This window comes from Elephantulus edwardii, unplaced genomic scaffold, assembly GCF_000299155.1.
Source record: "Elephantulus edwardii isolate Elephantulus edwardi_28Jun2011 unplaced genomic scaffold, EleEdw1.0 scaffold00359, whole genome shotgun sequence".
Taxonomy (NCBI): domain Eukaryota; kingdom Metazoa; phylum Chordata; class Mammalia; order Macroscelidea; family Macroscelididae; genus Elephantulus; species Elephantulus edwardii.
Window position 1 is genome coordinate 91,450 of NW_006400109.1, and position 16,963 is coordinate 108,412.

A 16,963-nucleotide genomic window follows, 5' to 3' on the forward strand; every position below is an offset into this window, starting at 1 on the left:
AGTAAAATCATGGCTTAAAACAAACTCATCATTCTTCCTACTTTAAATGTGAAGACATAAAAAAAGTTCTTTAAGTCTTATCTACTATATTTGTCCCTCTTTCCATTATGTTTCCTTAAAAATAAGATTGAAAAAATGTGATACAAACTAGCAAATGTGACAAACCAGTTTAATATTACCTAACTACTGAGCAGTACAGTTTCAGAGCAAGGACACTGAGAAAACAAAAATTTTTATTATGAACAAAAAATTTTTACTGTGAAAATTTTCATTTGTGAACAAAAATTTTTATTGTGAAATCTGAACACATTTTTAAATTGGAAATATACACTGGATGCTGTGATAACTGAAATAGAATTTCATATTTTAAGCAGAGGTAATTATTACCAAATACAAAAATATCCATTGTAATCACATTTCAGTTAGAGCATGAATTTTTTAAAAAAAATTTTGCACATGCATAGAATGAGGTCAACATGACAGTAAAAACATCAAAACCAACACATGGCGGTATCTAGGAATTCTTGGAGGAAGATCCTCAACCACATGGACTGACATAGTGACTGCAGCAACAGGCTCAAATACGGCAGAGATGATGAGAGAGACAGGATAGGCCAGGGTTCAGGTCTGTTGTTGTTCATAGGGTCACTATGAGTCGTCGTACTTGACTCAGTGGCACCTAACAACAAGAATCCTTGGTTATCAAGCTCAAGATCACTGCCACTGAATGAATAGAAACTGATTCATAGCTGACCCTTAGTAGGTTTTACAAGGTTGTAAATCACCCAGGAGGAGGCTATCCATCTTTTTCCTATGATGTCACTGGTGGACTCAAATTCCGAGAGAGGTATCACTTTGGGGCCAGAAGCACACCATCTTACCGACTGGCTACTAGCGCTCCTTAAAGTAGACAGAATATCTTTAAAAAGATGTTTCATTTCTGTGTTACTTGATGGCATACCAATTCAAGAACTGTACCCTTTACCCTTGCTATCTCGATAACTTTAGGAATTATCTATTCAGGCCTCTGGAAGAGAACAAATACATTCAATATTTTCTTTAATTAACATATGACTAGACGTCTTTCTCATTTTTGTTTTATAGATGCACTCTTCCATCAGTTCTTATCTTCAATGACATATGCAAGGTCCAAAATCAAATTGGCCGTCTCCACGGCCACGTGCAGACCATTAAGCTTAGCGCTGAAGCAGTCCAGAGTGAGGTGGCTGGCTAGGCTGGCAGCTGAGGGCGGAAGGCAGTTCTGTGGCATAAAAGGATGGTGAGGGCTTCTTAAGAGAGACCAGTTGAGCTCTTGCTGGCTACTGTGTAATCCACAACCACATCGTGAGAGCAAATCCTGCCAGGATACAGCAGGGGGAGAATCAGACGGGGCTGACCAGAAGTGTCCATATGTCACATCCCTGAGAACTTCCCCTCCATTGTGTTCTAAAGAGCCAGCGACGGATTCCAGAGCACGGCAGAAGGCTTCTGCCACCAGCTGAAGTTCTGCGTGAGTGTATCTGTCATCTCTGAGGATGCTTCCTGGCTCGTGACGACTCTAAAGAGCAATCAAAAAACCCCAATGAGAACACATAGAAAGCAATTTCTATTGTAAAATCATGTATTTTCTAGAAATGCATTCAGAAAATGTTTTCGACATTTGTGCAAACATTTCTAGAAAACAAATTATTTGGTCCAAACTTTCCTCATAAGGTTCCTTCTTACTTACTTTTAGCTACTTTGGGTTCTTTAGCAGGGTCAGCTGGCCTGTTGGTGATATAAAAGGGTGTGCTACCAGTCATGATCAGAATAAATGAAGCCGAATCAACACCATCACCAACTATTCTCAATGACTGCCCAGCAGTGTGTTTTAACTTGTGAAGGTAACAAGGTCGAATCTATTTAACCCAGGCCTTTTACAGACATTGGAACAGGTTCTTGGAGACTAATCTTCCAAATCAAGCACTTAATCCTATTTAGCAAAATGGCTGATTTATTTAAAATGAGAACCCACATGTTAAGAAAACAAAAATCATTTAGGGACAAGTGAAATTTCCATACCAATGTTTTAAAGATGGATCTTCTTGTTAGCTTAATTAAAGGGTAATTTGACTTGAAATAGCTTTTTTGGTTGTCCCATGCCAAAAATGTTTATCCTAGACACTTGATAGTAACCAACCCCACCCGCTGGTGTTGCATCAACTCTAACTCCTGGTGACTCTCCCAAGGCTACAGTCTTTCCTGAAGGAGCCCGCCTCATCCTTCCACTGCTGCTGGGTTTGAAGAGCTGACGTGCTGCTTAGCAGATGAGTGTTTTAACCACCAGAGTTTCACAAACTTCATAATAGAAAACAACATATTGTAAAGTCCATAATGGTTATTGAAGCTCAACATCAAGAAAACAAAGATTCTCACCACTGCGCCAATTGACAGCATCAGTATGGATGGTGAAGAGATTGAGATAGTTAACAGTTTTAGTTTGCTTGGCTCCACAGGCAACACTCTTGGTACCAGCAGCCAGGAAATTAAGAGACAAATTGCACTGGGAAAGCCAGCTGACTCAAGAGTACTGAAGAGCAATGACATCAGGCTGGAGACTAAGGTGTGCCTGATCCGAGATACAGTCTTCACAATTATGTGCTATGCACTGGAAAGTTGGACAGTGACTATGAATCACAGAAAGAGAATTGATGCCTTTGAACTATGGTGCTGGAGAAAAGTGTTGAATATACCATGGACTGCTAGAAGAACAAACAGGTTTGTCCTTGAGAAGGTAAAGCTGGAATGCTCCTTGGAGTCAAGGATTCTGAAGCTTCATCTGACATACTTCGGGCATGTTGCAAGGAGGAGAGGGACATCATGATTGGGAGAGTAGAGGGACGGCGCAGGAGAGGAAGACCCTCAATGAGATGGATCGAGTCTTTGAGTGGAGCAATGGGAATGAGTGTGTCGGTGATGGCGAGGTTGGCACAGGACAGAGCAACACTTAGGGATGTTGTACACAGGGTCGCTATAAGTCACAAGTGACTCAACGACACATTAACAACAAGTACTTAAAAAGTAAAGTGACCACCATTTCCCCCCCAGAATATAAGAACCAGATAAGATCATCAACATTCAATATGTATATGTAGACAGTATGAATAGAAAGTGACCATTTGCTAAAAGATTAAAAGTAAACTTTACAAAAATGTTGTTAGGTGCTGTGAAGTCAAGTATGACTCACATGAATCCTATGAACAAAAAAATCTAAGCCCTGTCCTAACCTGTGCCGTCCTCATCATCTCTGACGCACTTGGGCCCGTTGCTGCAGTCATTGTGTCAATCCATCTTTTTGATGGTCATCTTCTCTTCTCCTGACATTTCCAAGCACGAAGTCCCTTTACACAAAACAGCCTCTCCTAGCAACATGCCCAGACCATGTGGGATGAAGCCTCCCCATCCTTACCTCTCAGGAGCACTTTGCACTTTTACCAAGACTTATCTGTTGGTGCTTTTGGCTGTCCATGGGATATTCAGTACTCTTTTCCAACACTACAACTCCAGCACCACAAGTCAAAGGTATCAATTCTTCTTTTCCAAGCCTTATTCACTGCCCAGCTCTCAGACGCATAGGAAGTGAATGAAAAGACGACAGCCTGAATTAGGCTCACTTTAGTCTTAACTGCTCCTCAGTGATTTGGAGAGGTCCCTGACAGTGGACTTACTCAAAGCAATGTGTCTCCCAATCTCCTGCCTGCTGGTACCAAAGGTGCTGAGTGTTTGTCCAAGTAAGGTGAAATCATTGACAATTTCAATTTTTTTTTTCTCCATCTATCATGATGGTGATTATCAGCCCAGTGGTGAGGATTTCTGTCTTCTTGATGTTGAGATGGAATCCATATTGAAGGCTGTAGTCTCTGATCTTTTGCAGCACGCACTTCTCCTTCTCCTTTTAACAAGCAAGGTTGTGTCATCTGCCTAACATAGGTTGCTGATGAGTCTTCCTCTGCTCTCAATGCCACATTCTTCTTCAGAGTCTAGTTTCTAGAATGATTGCACAGTGTACAGATTGAATAGGTATGGAAAAAGGATATGACCCTGACACACACGTTTCCTGATTCTAAACAATGCAGTGTTCCTTGTTCTGTTCAGACAACAGCTTCTGGGTCTAAGTATAGGTTTTATATGGGCATAAGTAAATGTTCTAGATTCTCATCTTCTCAAAGTTAGACATAATTTGTTATAATTCACAAAACCAAATGCCTTTGCATAGTCAATAAAATACAAATAGATACTTTTCTGGTATTCTCTGCTTGCAGCCAGGATCCATCTGACATCAGCAAAGACATCATGGCCTCTTCTAAACCCAGCTTGATTATCTGGCAGTTCTCTGTAGAGTACTATTGTAGTCTTCTTTTTCCTTTTCTTTTTTTGGATAATCTTCAGTAATATTTTGCCTGCATGTAATAGTAATGATATTGCTCAATAATGTTCACATTCTGTTATATCATCTTTTTTGGGAATGGGAACAAATTTGCATCTCTTCTAGTCAGTCAGCCAAGCAGCTGTGCTAAAAATTTCCTGGCATAGACTGGTGAACACATCCATTATTAGCTGAAACATGTCAATTGGTATTTGATTGATTCCTGGAGCCTTATTTTTACCAATGCCTTCAGAAGAGCTTGAACTTTTTCCTTCATTACCACTGGCTCTTGTTCATATGGTACTTTTTTACATTATTCAATGTCAACCAATCATTTTTGGTATTGTGACTCTGTATTCCTTCCATCTTCTTTTGATGCTTTCTGGAGCATTCAAAATTTTGCCCATAGCATTTCTCAAGTATTACCAACTTGAGGCTTCATTTTTCAGTTCTTCCCATTTGAGAAATACCAAGTATGTTCCTACCTTTTAATTATCAAATTGAAGCTTTTTGCCCATTCCATTATAATACCTGACTGATTCTGTCCTTTTCAGCTGCCCTTTGAAATCTCCTGGTCATCTCTTTTATGCCTGCATCTCTTCCCTTTGTTTTGGCTTTTCAATGCTCTACGGTAATTTTCATAGTCTCTTCTGTCATCCACTGTGGTAATTTCTTTTCTTTCTGTCTCTGTAACGTGTGGACCTGTTTTAATCTTCTTCACCTTCAATTTGAACTTAAACATGAGTAACTGATGGTCTCAGCACTTGGCCTGGGTCTGACTGTTGATACTGAGCTTCTCCAGTGATTCTTTCCACAGATGTAGTCAATCTGCTTCCTGTGCAGGTGAGGTCCATACAGCCTTAAAGTTGCCTTATGCATTTTTTTAAAAAGGTATTTGCAATGAAAAAAAATCATTGAACATACAAAATTCAATCATTTGATGTCCTGCCTTATTTCTGTTAGCAAGTCCATACCTCCCGACTACCCTTCCTTCCTCATCATTTTTGGTTCCAGTCACCAATAATTATTAATGCATCTTGATTGCATGTTTGGTCAGTTTTGGGCTGCAAAAGTTAGTTGTTGTGCACCTCAGAGTCAGAACTGACCATAGCTGGTCCTTAGGCAGGTTTTCAGAGGCAGGTTAATCACACAGGAGGAGACTGCCCATCCTCTTCCTGTGAAACAGCCTCAGACCATGTGCCTTCAGGACTGCAGTGCAGCTTCTTGCCACCAGGCCACCAGAGCCCTCTGCAAAAGTTGACAGAAGTCCTCAATTTCCTTCTCTGATGGCACTTGTTTGTATATATACTTAAACGATAGTTGCATTAACAGGTCTTCCTTGTATGTGCATGGATAGTACTCTTATCACTCTCAACACTGTACTTTAGGACTGACCTTGAAATTTACTTTTTCACTATGAATAGCAAGAATCGTATGACCTGCTAAGTGTGCGTGTTACTTTTGTCAAGCGTTTTAGAATATCATGCCTGACTTAGAGTGCTGAGAGTTTAAGTGTCAAAGGTTTCTGGAGTAAGTGTTAAAGATTATAAATTGGCTTATTTATCTCACAAAAGAAAAGTTGCTGAGAATTTGGATAATTTGCAAAGAAAGACTATCCATCCTACCTTGTGTCTGATATATGCAGCCACATGAGTTTCAGTACAGCCACCTCCCAAAAACACAAATGGTTCCTTGATTGTTAACCGCAAGACATGCAGTGCTGTCTGGCATGTGAGCTGAAAAAAAAAACACCAAACCCATGAAATATCAGACCCACAAAGAAGGTGAATGAGGCTTTCAAAACACAGAAGACTATGAACCCTGATTTTTAAATGCAAAAGAACAAAACAAAGGCTGCCAAGGTTCTAATGATGAATACATTGTTATTGTTGTTGTTGCTATTATGTGCCGTCGAGTCATTTGAGACTCATAGTGACCCCACGTACAAGAGCCCTAAACTCTGCTCTATCCTGTGCCAACCTCTCTGTCTCCAACACATCCACTCCCATTACCCCAATCACTGAATCGATCCATCTCATCAAGGGTATTCCTCTCCTGCGCTGTCTCTTCACTCTCCCAAACATGACTGTCCTCCTCCAAGGACTGATCCCTCCTTGCAACTTGCCTAATGTATGTCAGACAAAGCTTCAGAAACCTTGATTCCAAGGAGCAGGCCAGCTTCACCCTCTTCAGGACAAACCTGTTTGTTCTCCTAGCAGTCCATGGTATATTCAACACTCTTCTCCAGCGTCACAGCTCAAAGGCATCAATTATTCTCTATCACCCCTAGTCACTGTTCAGCTCTCTGATGCATAGCACACAATTGTGAAGATCATGGCCTGTATCAGGCGCACCTTAGTCTCCAGCCTAACATCGTTGCTCTTCAGTACTCTAGAGAGGTCCCTGACAGCTGACTTTCGGAGATGAAATATACTTTAGCCAGATATTTCTTATTATGCAGCTTCATTAACATTTTCTTTTCACAGACAGTGAGCTCAACTTGAGATTCACAAATAGATGGCCTTGAAATATCTGGGTCAGTCGTGCTTGCTGGGATTTCTATTAAAAATAAAATGACTTCAGGCTAAAGAAGTTAGTTCTATAAATACTATAGAAGTCATTTCAAATTGCTTTGCAAAAGATACAGCTACAACCGAGTAATAACAGAAAATCCAGAGATGTGTACTGTTCATCAAGGACATATCCTCGGGCCCACAGAACTGCCACATTTGGGACAAGTGCCCCAAGTTATAGCTTCCCTTACGCTGTGTGTGTCATCACAGGGAGAGACCAACCAACTCTACCAAGTGGAAAATGATAGTACTGGCTGGGGAATTATTTTTTTTGACAGAAATTATTTATACAAAATGTATTAAAGAGTACACATTTACAATTAGTTTTTTAGGGAAAGAAATTCAATTGATTTATAAAAAATATACAGTAGCATTTGCCTGGTCTACTGTAATGCCTCAGGCAAATAAACTAGCTTACTTGCAACTTTGCATCTCCAGTTTTATTTCTGCTTTAAGTTGCATAGTTGGGAGATCTGGTGGTTTGGTAAATCTCCTAAACTATTTACTATCCCCAAACCCCCCTCGGAAGGTCATGGCACATAACAACAACAGCTCACATACTGAGGTTATCAGGGTGGAAGTATAATGACACAAAAATTGGCAGAGACATAAAATAAAAACAAGCTGTAATATCTGTGTGAGTCACTACTTCCTTGCCTCCATCCTTGGACATAGGATTCAGTTTGCCACCTACCTTCAGCTCATCCCAGGCAGTGTCACTTCTGTTACAGAGGAGCAAGCTGGAAACAGTCACCTCACTAGGAATGAGATGGAAGAAATGCTTGGAGCCGAATGTTGCAGAGCACAGATCCTTCACACATCCGAAACTACTTGGAGAGAATGAGCCGAGGGTACCAATAAGCTGTGCTCCTATTTTTCAAAGTTTAGAAAACACAAAAGATATAAGCAAAAATGGAACATACATTTAAAATTTTCATCATCCCCAGACAGTATGAAGGGAGCTCTGGTGGCCTAGTGGCAAGAAGCTGTGCTGCAATCCTGAGGGCATGTGGCTCGAGGCTACCAGCTGCTCTATGGAAGAAGGATGGGCTATCTCCTCCCATGTGATTAACTGCCTCTAAAAGCTCTCTACGGATTCAGCTATGGGTTGGTTCTGACTCTACAACAACAACCAGACAATATAAACATCACATGAAGCATACAATTTAAAATATTAAGTGTATTGTTGTTACATGTCATCAAGTTGAAACTGACTTTTCTGAGGCCATAAATCACATGAGGAGACTGTCCATCCTTCTCCCACAGTGCAACTGGTGGATTTGAACTGGACTGGCAGAGCACCTCCTTACCCACCAGAGCTCAAAGTTAAATACTATTACCTTACCACTAAAGTAATATCCTGCAATTAAAATGACATCTAAATGAAGCCCAGCACAGACACTTCTTTTGATTTACAGATTCTGACAATCTGTCGGAAAGTTTTCATATTCCTACCTAAGAAAAACATGTGCAAAATTTTGCACCCAATTTTGGGTAGTGCAGATCTCTGAAAAACTACTGAGGGGTTAAAAAAAAATCTAATAATGATTTCATTAATCTAGAGTAGGGATAAAGCCAGGGGACAGGCTATTTTATGAGTTTCCTGTGAAATTAACAATAAAATGATCCAAGTGTCAAGCCCCAGCAAGTAGGCCCTGACTCAGCAACTTTACACACAAGAGAAGGAGACACTACCTGCACCACCCCTCACAACCTCTCGGCCACTTAAGCCCACTGGTTCAGTCAGTGTCAACCAATCTCCTTGACTGTTCTTTTTTGACTCTCAACTTTTTCCAGGCATGCTGTCCATCTCCAGGACCTAGCCCTTCCTGATAACAAACTCAAAGTCAAGTCTTAGCATCCTCATCACCAAGGAGCATTCTTGCTACACTGCTTCCAAGGCAATTTGCTTTTCCTTCTAGCAGTCACTGGAAACATCGAGATAAAATGCATCAGTTCTTCTTATTCACTGTCCAACTTTCAAATGTATATTGTTTTTGTGAGGTGTCACTGAATTGAGTACAACTCTTAGTGACCCTGTCCTATCCTGTGCCATCCTCACAATCTCTGACACACTTGAGTCTACCGCTCCATGCTGTTGAGGTTCTTCCTCCCTTTTGCTGACCCTCCATCTTTCTAAGCATGCTGTCCCTCACTAGGGAATAGTCTCTCCTAGCAACAGAGGAAGCATCATCATTTTTGCTTACAAGATGCATTCTGACTCCACTCTCTCCAAGACATATCCATTTGTTATTTTGGCAGTTTACTGGATATTCAACACTCTTCTCCAATATCACAGCTCAAAAGCATCAATTGTTTGTCACCCTTATTTACTCCAGCTCTCACATGAACAGCAAATGACTGATAAGACCATGGCCTGAATCACGTGTACCTTAATCCACAAACTGACATCATTGCTCAATTTGAAAAGGTCCCTTCCTGCAGATTTTCTCAGTCCAATGTATCTCCTGATCCCCCGACAGCTAACACAAAAGGTGTTGATAATGGGTCCAAGTAAGATGAAGTTGTTGATAGTGTCAATCTCTTCTCCATGTATCATGATATTGTCTATTGTATAGTAGTAAGAATATTTGTTTCCTGATGTTGAGAAGCAATCCATATTTCAGGCCACATTCCTTGATTTTCTGCAACGAGTTCCTCAAGCTCTCTTTTCAGCAAGCAAGGTTCTGTCATCAGCATAATGTATAGGTTATTGATGAGTCTTCCTTTTATTTTGATGCCATATTTTTTTCATAGAGCCCAACTTCTTGAATAATTTGCTCAGCATACAGATTGAATGGGTAATGGAGCTAAGATACAAGCTTGGCACACAACTTTAATTTCAAACCATGTAGTTTTCCCTTGCTCTATTCACACAACAGCCTTTTGGTCTTGCCTGAGCACATAAGTGTTCTGGGATTCACATTCTTCTCAATGTTAGCCATAATTTGTTATGATCCACTGTCAAATACCAGTGCATAATCAATAAGGCACAAATAAAAGAGTCTTCTGGTATATTTTGCTCTCGGCCAGGATCCATTTGACATCAGAAATGATATCCTGATGCCACAGCCTGTTCTGAATCCAGCTTGAACTTCTGTCAGTTCTCTACATACTGCTCTAGCCATTTTTGAATGGTCTTCAGCAGTCTTTTTCTTACATGTGATAGTAATGACATTGTTTCATAATTTCCACATTTCTGTTGGATCACCTTTCTTAGGAATGGGAACAAATATGGATCTCTTCCACTCAGTCAGCCCAGAAGCTGCATACATCTTAGGTAATTGAAAAATAGCTGTGCCAAGTGTACTTTAGTCTTTAAATGACAATATTTAAAATGCTCTTTATTCAGCACTTTAAAGTTCTTGAAAGCATTATTTGGCTATTTGATCAAACATGTCATCTGATTTCCCGAGCACTGCTTCCATGAATATTGATTATCTATCCATGTCAAAAGAAATCTTTTAACTTCAATCTTTTCTCTATTTAGCATGATGTTGCTTATTGTTCTAATTGTGAAGATTTTTGCTTTCATCCTGTTGTTGTTGTTAGGTGCTACTGAGTCAATGCTAATTCATAGTTCAACAAATCAAAATCTTGCCCAAATCCTGCACCATCTGCACAATTTCCCTTGTGTGTAAGCCTGTTCATGTGGTCTCAGTGTCAGTCCACATCACTGTGGATTTTCCTCTTTTGCTAACCCTCCACTTCTCCTCCAAGCATGAAGTCCTTCTCCAGGGACTGATCCCTCCTGATAACATGCCCAAAGTATATGGGATGAAGTCTCACAATACTTACCTCTAAGGAGCACACTAGGGAGATCTGGTAGCCTAGTATCAAGAAGCTTCACTGCTCCTGCAGCGTGGACAGGTAGACATTTGAGACACTTTAACCCCTGCTTGGCATCACTAGGTTGGTGTTTAAGTCATTTGAAAATATATTATTTTTGCAAGAAAAAAAAAAAAGAAGCTTCACTGCAAATCCAAAGGCATGCAGTTCAAGGCCACTAACTGCCCACAGAAGGATGGACAATCTCCTCCCATGTGGTTAATGGCTTCAGAAAACCTGCCAGAGGGTCTGCTATGAGTCAATTCTGATTCTACGGTATACAAGAAGGAGCATACTGGCTACAGTTTTACTCAGGTTTTTTCTTTTGACAGCCCACAGTATATTAAATATTCTTAGCCAGCATCACAATTCAAAGGCGTCAGTTCTTTGGTTTACCTCATCCATAATCCAACTTTCACACACATATGAAAATATCATGGTTTGGTGTGCAGGTGTAATTCATACTGAACGCTTTGACTTTTTTATTATTGAAAGCTTTATGTCTTCTTTATTTTCTGCAAGTAAGGTGGTATAAATTACTTGTTAATGAGCCCCCTCCAGTTCTAGTGCCATATTCTCTTCCATCTAGTCTAGCTTCTAGGATTATGCTCATCATACAGTTTGTATAAACATGGTGATAAGGATACAATCTTGATGTACACCATTCCTGATTTTAAACCATGCAGTGTCCCCATGTTTCATGTAGACATCATCCACTTTTCTGTCCTTGTACAAGTTCTGCATGAACACAACTAAGTTTTCAGGAATTCTCATTCTTCACAATGTTAATCTAAAAATTATGATACAGTCAAATGCTTTACACAGACAACAAAACAAAGGTAAACATCTTTATAGTGTTGTCTTGAGTCAAGATCTGAGGCCAGCAATATCCCTTAGTCTATGACCTCTTCGGAATTCAGCTGCTGAGTTGATTCTGACTCAAGAGTGAATCTATGGGCAAATTGAAATCTGGCCCTTTCCTGCACCATCCTTATGATCTCTTCCAGACTCAAGCCCATTGTTACAGTCACTGTGTCAATCCTTCTTGTTAAGGGTCTTCCTGTTTTCTGACCCTCCAGCTTTCTTAGTATGACGCTTCTCCCCCCAGGACTCATCCCTCCTGACAACATGCCCAAAGTATGTGAGACTACGTTTTACCATCCTTGCCTCTATAGTTTTACTTCCTCCAAGACATTGTTCAATACACTTCTTTTGCCTTCTTCTTCACTGTCCAACTTTCAGATGCATATGTGGCAATGAAAAGTAACAAGGCTTGGGTCAGGTGCATCTCAGTCTTTAAACTGACATCCTTGCTCTGCAGCACTTTACAGAGGTCTTTGTCAACAGATTTGTCCAATGCAACACATTTCTTGATTTCTTTTAAAATTTTATACTGGTTTACATACAACATCTCTTGTTTTCTTAAGACTCTAGCTAACATGGGTATTGATTGTAGATCCAAGTAATACAAAATAATTGACAATTATCAGTCTTTTCTCCATCTGTGATGTTGGCTATTGGTTTAGTGGTGAGGATTTTGTTTTCCTGATGTTCAAATATAATCCATACTGAAGGCTATAGGAAAGACTACAGAAAGTGCTTCAAGTCTTTCTTTACTCTGTTAATTTTGTGTCATTTGCATAATACAGTTTATTGACTATCTTTCTCCAATCTTGAATTCAGCTAATGATTGAAGATCAGATGAATCATGAGAGGACACCAAAGGTACTGCACATAAAGCAAAAGACCATCAAAAAGATGACCAAATTATATGTCATGTGTCATGTCAGAAGAGACTCTACCACCTGCACCAGTATGTAGAGACATGAAGCACAAGGAAGAAATGATGAAAAGGGCAGAACAGTGCATTTCAAAGGGCAAGAGAAGGTAAAGCCAAGTATTATAGTGAAATGGGCAAAAATATGGAGTTAGAAAAGCAAGTGAGAATAACATATGACATTTCTTAAGCTCAAAGAACAGAAGGAAAACAAAGTCAAACCTCAAGTGGCAATACAGAAAGATTCTATGGGCAAATATTGAATGATGCAGGAAGCACCCAAGAGGGAAAGCATACAGTCAATGCACCAAGCAGAGTTACTCAACACTTAACCATTTCAGGAGGGAGCATATGATCAAGAGCCAACAGTACTTAAGTCCAAGCTGTACTAAAGGCATTGGCAAAAAAAAAAGGCTCCAGGAATTGACTGAATACCAGTTGAAGTGTTTCAACAAACAGATGCAGTCCTGGATGTGTTCACTAGTTTATGTCAAGAACTATGGAAGACTGCTACGTGGCCAACCAACTAGAAGACATCCTTATTTGTGCCTGTGTATTTCTTTTAAGTGATCCAAAATAGTGCAAATATTACTGAACAATTTCATTATCACATGCCACTCTTGCTAATTTAAAAGTATCTGGAACATTCAAAAAAGGTGCAGAGAATGTCATTAGTGCTGTTATTTGTGAATAGTAAGACTTTTTGTTTTAATTGCGCAATCACTTGTATGCAAGTAGGTATATAAATTATGCATAAAAGTATGTGAAATATGTCCTTCTGGTATTCTGTGGTATCTTCTTTTCCCCTCTCTCTTCCATTACAGACAAGTCAGGGAATAAAATTTCACAAACCACAGATTAATGTAATATGAAGAAGTTACGGTTATTTGAGTAGTATTTCTTTGAGCACTTCATCTCTGTGGGGTTGAATTCTCCTCTTTTAAACTGAGTTAAACAATGACTTTTTAAAAATCACTGCTAGTTCTAAAAAAATTTTTTAAGAACCCCAAAATAATCATTGGCTACTTTTCCTTTTTAAGATATCCTTTTTTTTACACTGCAGAAAATTCTTAACTGTAATATATAACTTAAAAGAAAAAGAAAATGCCTAGATATTGTGTAATTCCACATCCAGGAAATAACAGAGCACCAGAGTGAATACTCAGCTTTCTTGTCCATCAGCCATCAGGGGTGGAGCAAGCCACAGGACCCCTTCCCTTTTCTGGGCAGGCTTTCGCATATGAGAGAAATAGAAAAGACCATGACCCCTTGACAAAGAAATCACACCCCACGTTAACAATGCTCTGTAAACAAAAGATTGCTGCCCAAATGTTGGCCATCCACACAGTAACACCTGCTTAAACTGTAATGTTGACCTAAAGACATTAGATGTTTAGGCTGAGTATGTGACCTTGTAGGGAAAAGAGCTGTTATGCCAACCCAGGCAGGCAATTCAAATTCACCAGCTGCTCCTTGGGAAAAGATGGGCAATTTCCTCTGGTCTGATTTACAGCCTCTGAAAACTTGCTGGAAGATCAGCTATGAGTCAATTCCTCCTTGATGGTAATGAGTGAATGAAGCTAAGCAGCTAACTATCCTAACTTTTATCTAAGTAATGTGCATAAATATTCCTGTCTCCAGGATATCAGTTCTCAAGATATGGAATTGATGTTACAGCTATTAATGCCATGCTTTAGTCCCACATAGGATGAAAAATAGAAAGCTGGGCAGAAAACCCTGTCCTACCTATACTGATAGTAGAGGAAATGGTTTCATATGTTTAAAGCAATAAACTGGAATATATTCTTCAGAGTAAAAATCACTTGTTAAAAGCCAATAAATATTTAAGAATATAGATCTGATCTTCAGTATCAGAATACATTGCCCTTGTAGGATCATGTCACAAGTGTATAAATGCAAGGCAATAAGTTAAAGATAACATCTCTTATCACTAAGCTAAAATGTTGATTTTTCCTGATTTATGAGACTGAAAACAGTGGAGTTCAAAACTAGTCTAATGGTTTTAAAACTACAATCAATACTGGACTAAACAGACTAAAGTCTAAGTCTATATAACAAGGATGCCCATTTAGTTCAGCATTAATTGTAGTTTTTAGGAGATACTGAAGTGGCTGAAATAGACTCTTCAAAAATCACCTGCTTTCTCTAGCTCGAACACGTGAGCTATCAGTCTGATAAATAATTTTAGTGTCATTTTGCGAAGTACAGCAAATTTCCTGTTCAGTATAGTCTCTTACTAAATATAGCACTCAATTCAAGAAACATTACAAAATGTCTACTTTTAGCCAGTCTTGCTCTAAGTGCTGAAAAGAAAACCTGGCCCTTTCTCTGAGGCTAAGCTGTAACTGCCAGGGGATTTGGTAAGTGCACTTAACTCTATCCCCCAAATTGAACTATGAAGCACACTATGCAGATGGAGCCTGCTGGATTTATGATAAAAGTGAAGTGGAAAAAAAATCTTCTATCCACAAAATAGTTTCCTGATGGAACATGTAGTTTAGGAGCTTTGTAAAATTCCAACTCAAAGTGTTTTGTAGAAAGTGGGAAAGATCTTGCGATTTTGAGATTGTTGGGCTTCTTGGGTAATTTGTAAACAGTTGATGATTAATGGCTCTAGATGCTAATTCTCTAGAACATTTGGGGGCTGGAAAAATGGTCATTGTCACTGAATCATTATTAACAAGTGAATGATATACAGGAACCACCTCTGCTGACAGAAATGGTTCCTGTCTACACTATGAGACTCACGACTTCTAGACTTTCTAAGCAGCTAATACAGTGACACAATATCAAGACTACCTCTGCTCAAAGCAGCATGATCCATCAAACGTAAAGGGTGAATGGTGTGGCTGCTCTTTACCTGTCATTTTACTCAGCGGATCCATCAAAGCCACTCCAACTCTGTCTATGGCAATAGCATTATGCGCACTGAGAAACTGTTTCAAAGACGGGTGTATGACTTTTTGGCAAATGACAAGCCCCACATGGGCTCTGACAAGTTCCTTCCCTAGGCTAAGCAGCTGGTCCAGGGCTGCCCTTTCAAGATGTACTCCATAACTGACCACCAAAGTCCCTTCTCCTGTTTCAGCAAGGTCTCCGGACAAGGATACACAGAAGAGCGCCACCTTCAGGACACCTGCTTTTTTGGAAGCTAACAGCCTCAGCATCTGAACCTCTGATGTTTCAATGAGAATTCCAGGGAATACGGTAGAATCTACAACCCTGTGATCTTTGAAAGGCACAATGATACTCTTTCCTAAAATGACGCGGTCCTCAGCCTTTTCTGGAATTGTTAGCAAGAAAGCTCTCAGAACCAGAGCACTGAGGTAATCGACTTCCTTCCTGGTGAGGCTGCAGGCAGGCTTACTGGTTAATACAGTGCGTACCAAGCCAAGGAGGACAGGGGTGCTACTAAAATCCACTGCCAACCGACACCCACACCCCTCAGATTTCAGGTAATGGGTGCAAAGGCTCAAAAGCAGCCTATTTAACTCAATGACAGTGGTAGGGGTCACGTCTATGCCCTGGCCACTTTCAATCAGGTTGCAGCAAAGGATGGCCATGAACAAGCCACAGTCACTGAAGCAGGACACATGATTCTGCATGGACGTAGTGATGATCTTCAGCACGGGATGGGTTACCAAGAGCCTCTGGAGCAGAGCTGTGGACTGGGACGTGGTGCACACGTGTCCTCCGACGTCGTTGTGCAGCTGTTTCAGCCGCCCCGAGGGGCCGTAGCAGGATGTAACAATCCCTCTGAAGACGGACAGCGTGGCCCTGACCCTCGCATCTGTGAGTGGTTCACTTTCACATGTTGAGGGCTTTTTAGCTTCTAAATGAAACATTTTACTTCATAAACGTGTGGAGTCAGCTTTTATTCATTAATCTTATTTTTCTATGTATTACCATTTCATGGGTTGTGATGTTCAAGAAAAATTACTCTTCCAGAATCAGAGTCTGAATATGAGGCAGTGTGATTATAAAATTAAATGGTTCCATGTTTATAAAGCTAGTTGGAAAAGAATAATTTCATGACATATTAGTAATTCTAAATATTTATTTCACTTCATTCTTCGATACTCTTCTGTTTGCCTCCAGACTGTGATTTTACAGACTGTTTTGCAATCCTCTGTATAAAATATGTCCCGAGATGGACACCGATGAAAGATACCCCAGCTACCAGGAGCCAGTTCTTTCTAATCCAACTGACGTTTTTCATCTCTCCTTTCAAGATCAAACTCACATCCAAAGCTGTGTCTTTCTAGAACAAATGAATAAAGAAAACATTTTAGAAAGGATTCCAAGATATTTTTAGGTTACAATTCATTCATTTATTGTAATGCTATGTTCTTTTTTTTA

At 39.9% G+C, this 16,963-nt stretch overlaps 1 protein-coding gene across 1 annotated transcript; it reads right to left on the bottom strand.

Moving 5' to 3' along the window:
• Positions 1-1,117: 1,117 nt before the first annotated feature.
• On the bottom strand, positions 1,118-16,449 carry MKKS (McKusick-Kaufman syndrome). Its single transcript, XM_006902025.1, has 4 exons — positions 15,465-16,449; positions 7,673-7,848; positions 6,031-6,141; positions 1,118-1,558 (listed from the first exon to the last, which is right to left on the bottom strand). The coding sequence occupies exons 1-4, from the start codon at positions 16,447-16,449 to the stop codon at positions 1,118-1,120; spliced, it is 1,713 nt and encodes a 570-aa protein (XP_006902087.1).
• Between the last annotated feature and the right edge of the window lie 514 nt (positions 16,450-16,963).

Bases quoted from the DNA above. Each gene is read 5' to 3' on its own strand.
- MKKS (XM_006902025.1), bottom strand. From the start codon at position 16,449: ATGTTTCATTTAGAAGCTAAAAAGCCCTCAACATGTGAAAGTGAACCA. The intron at 7,849-15,464 runs GTAAAGAGCAGC...TTTGAAAAATAG, and splicing joins TCCGCTGAGTAAAATGACAG to GAGCACAGCTTATTGGTACC. The intron at 6,142-7,672 runs GTAGGTGGCAAA...TTTTTTTTTCAG, and splicing joins CTGCCTGGGATGAGCTGAAG to CTCACATGCCAGACAGCACT.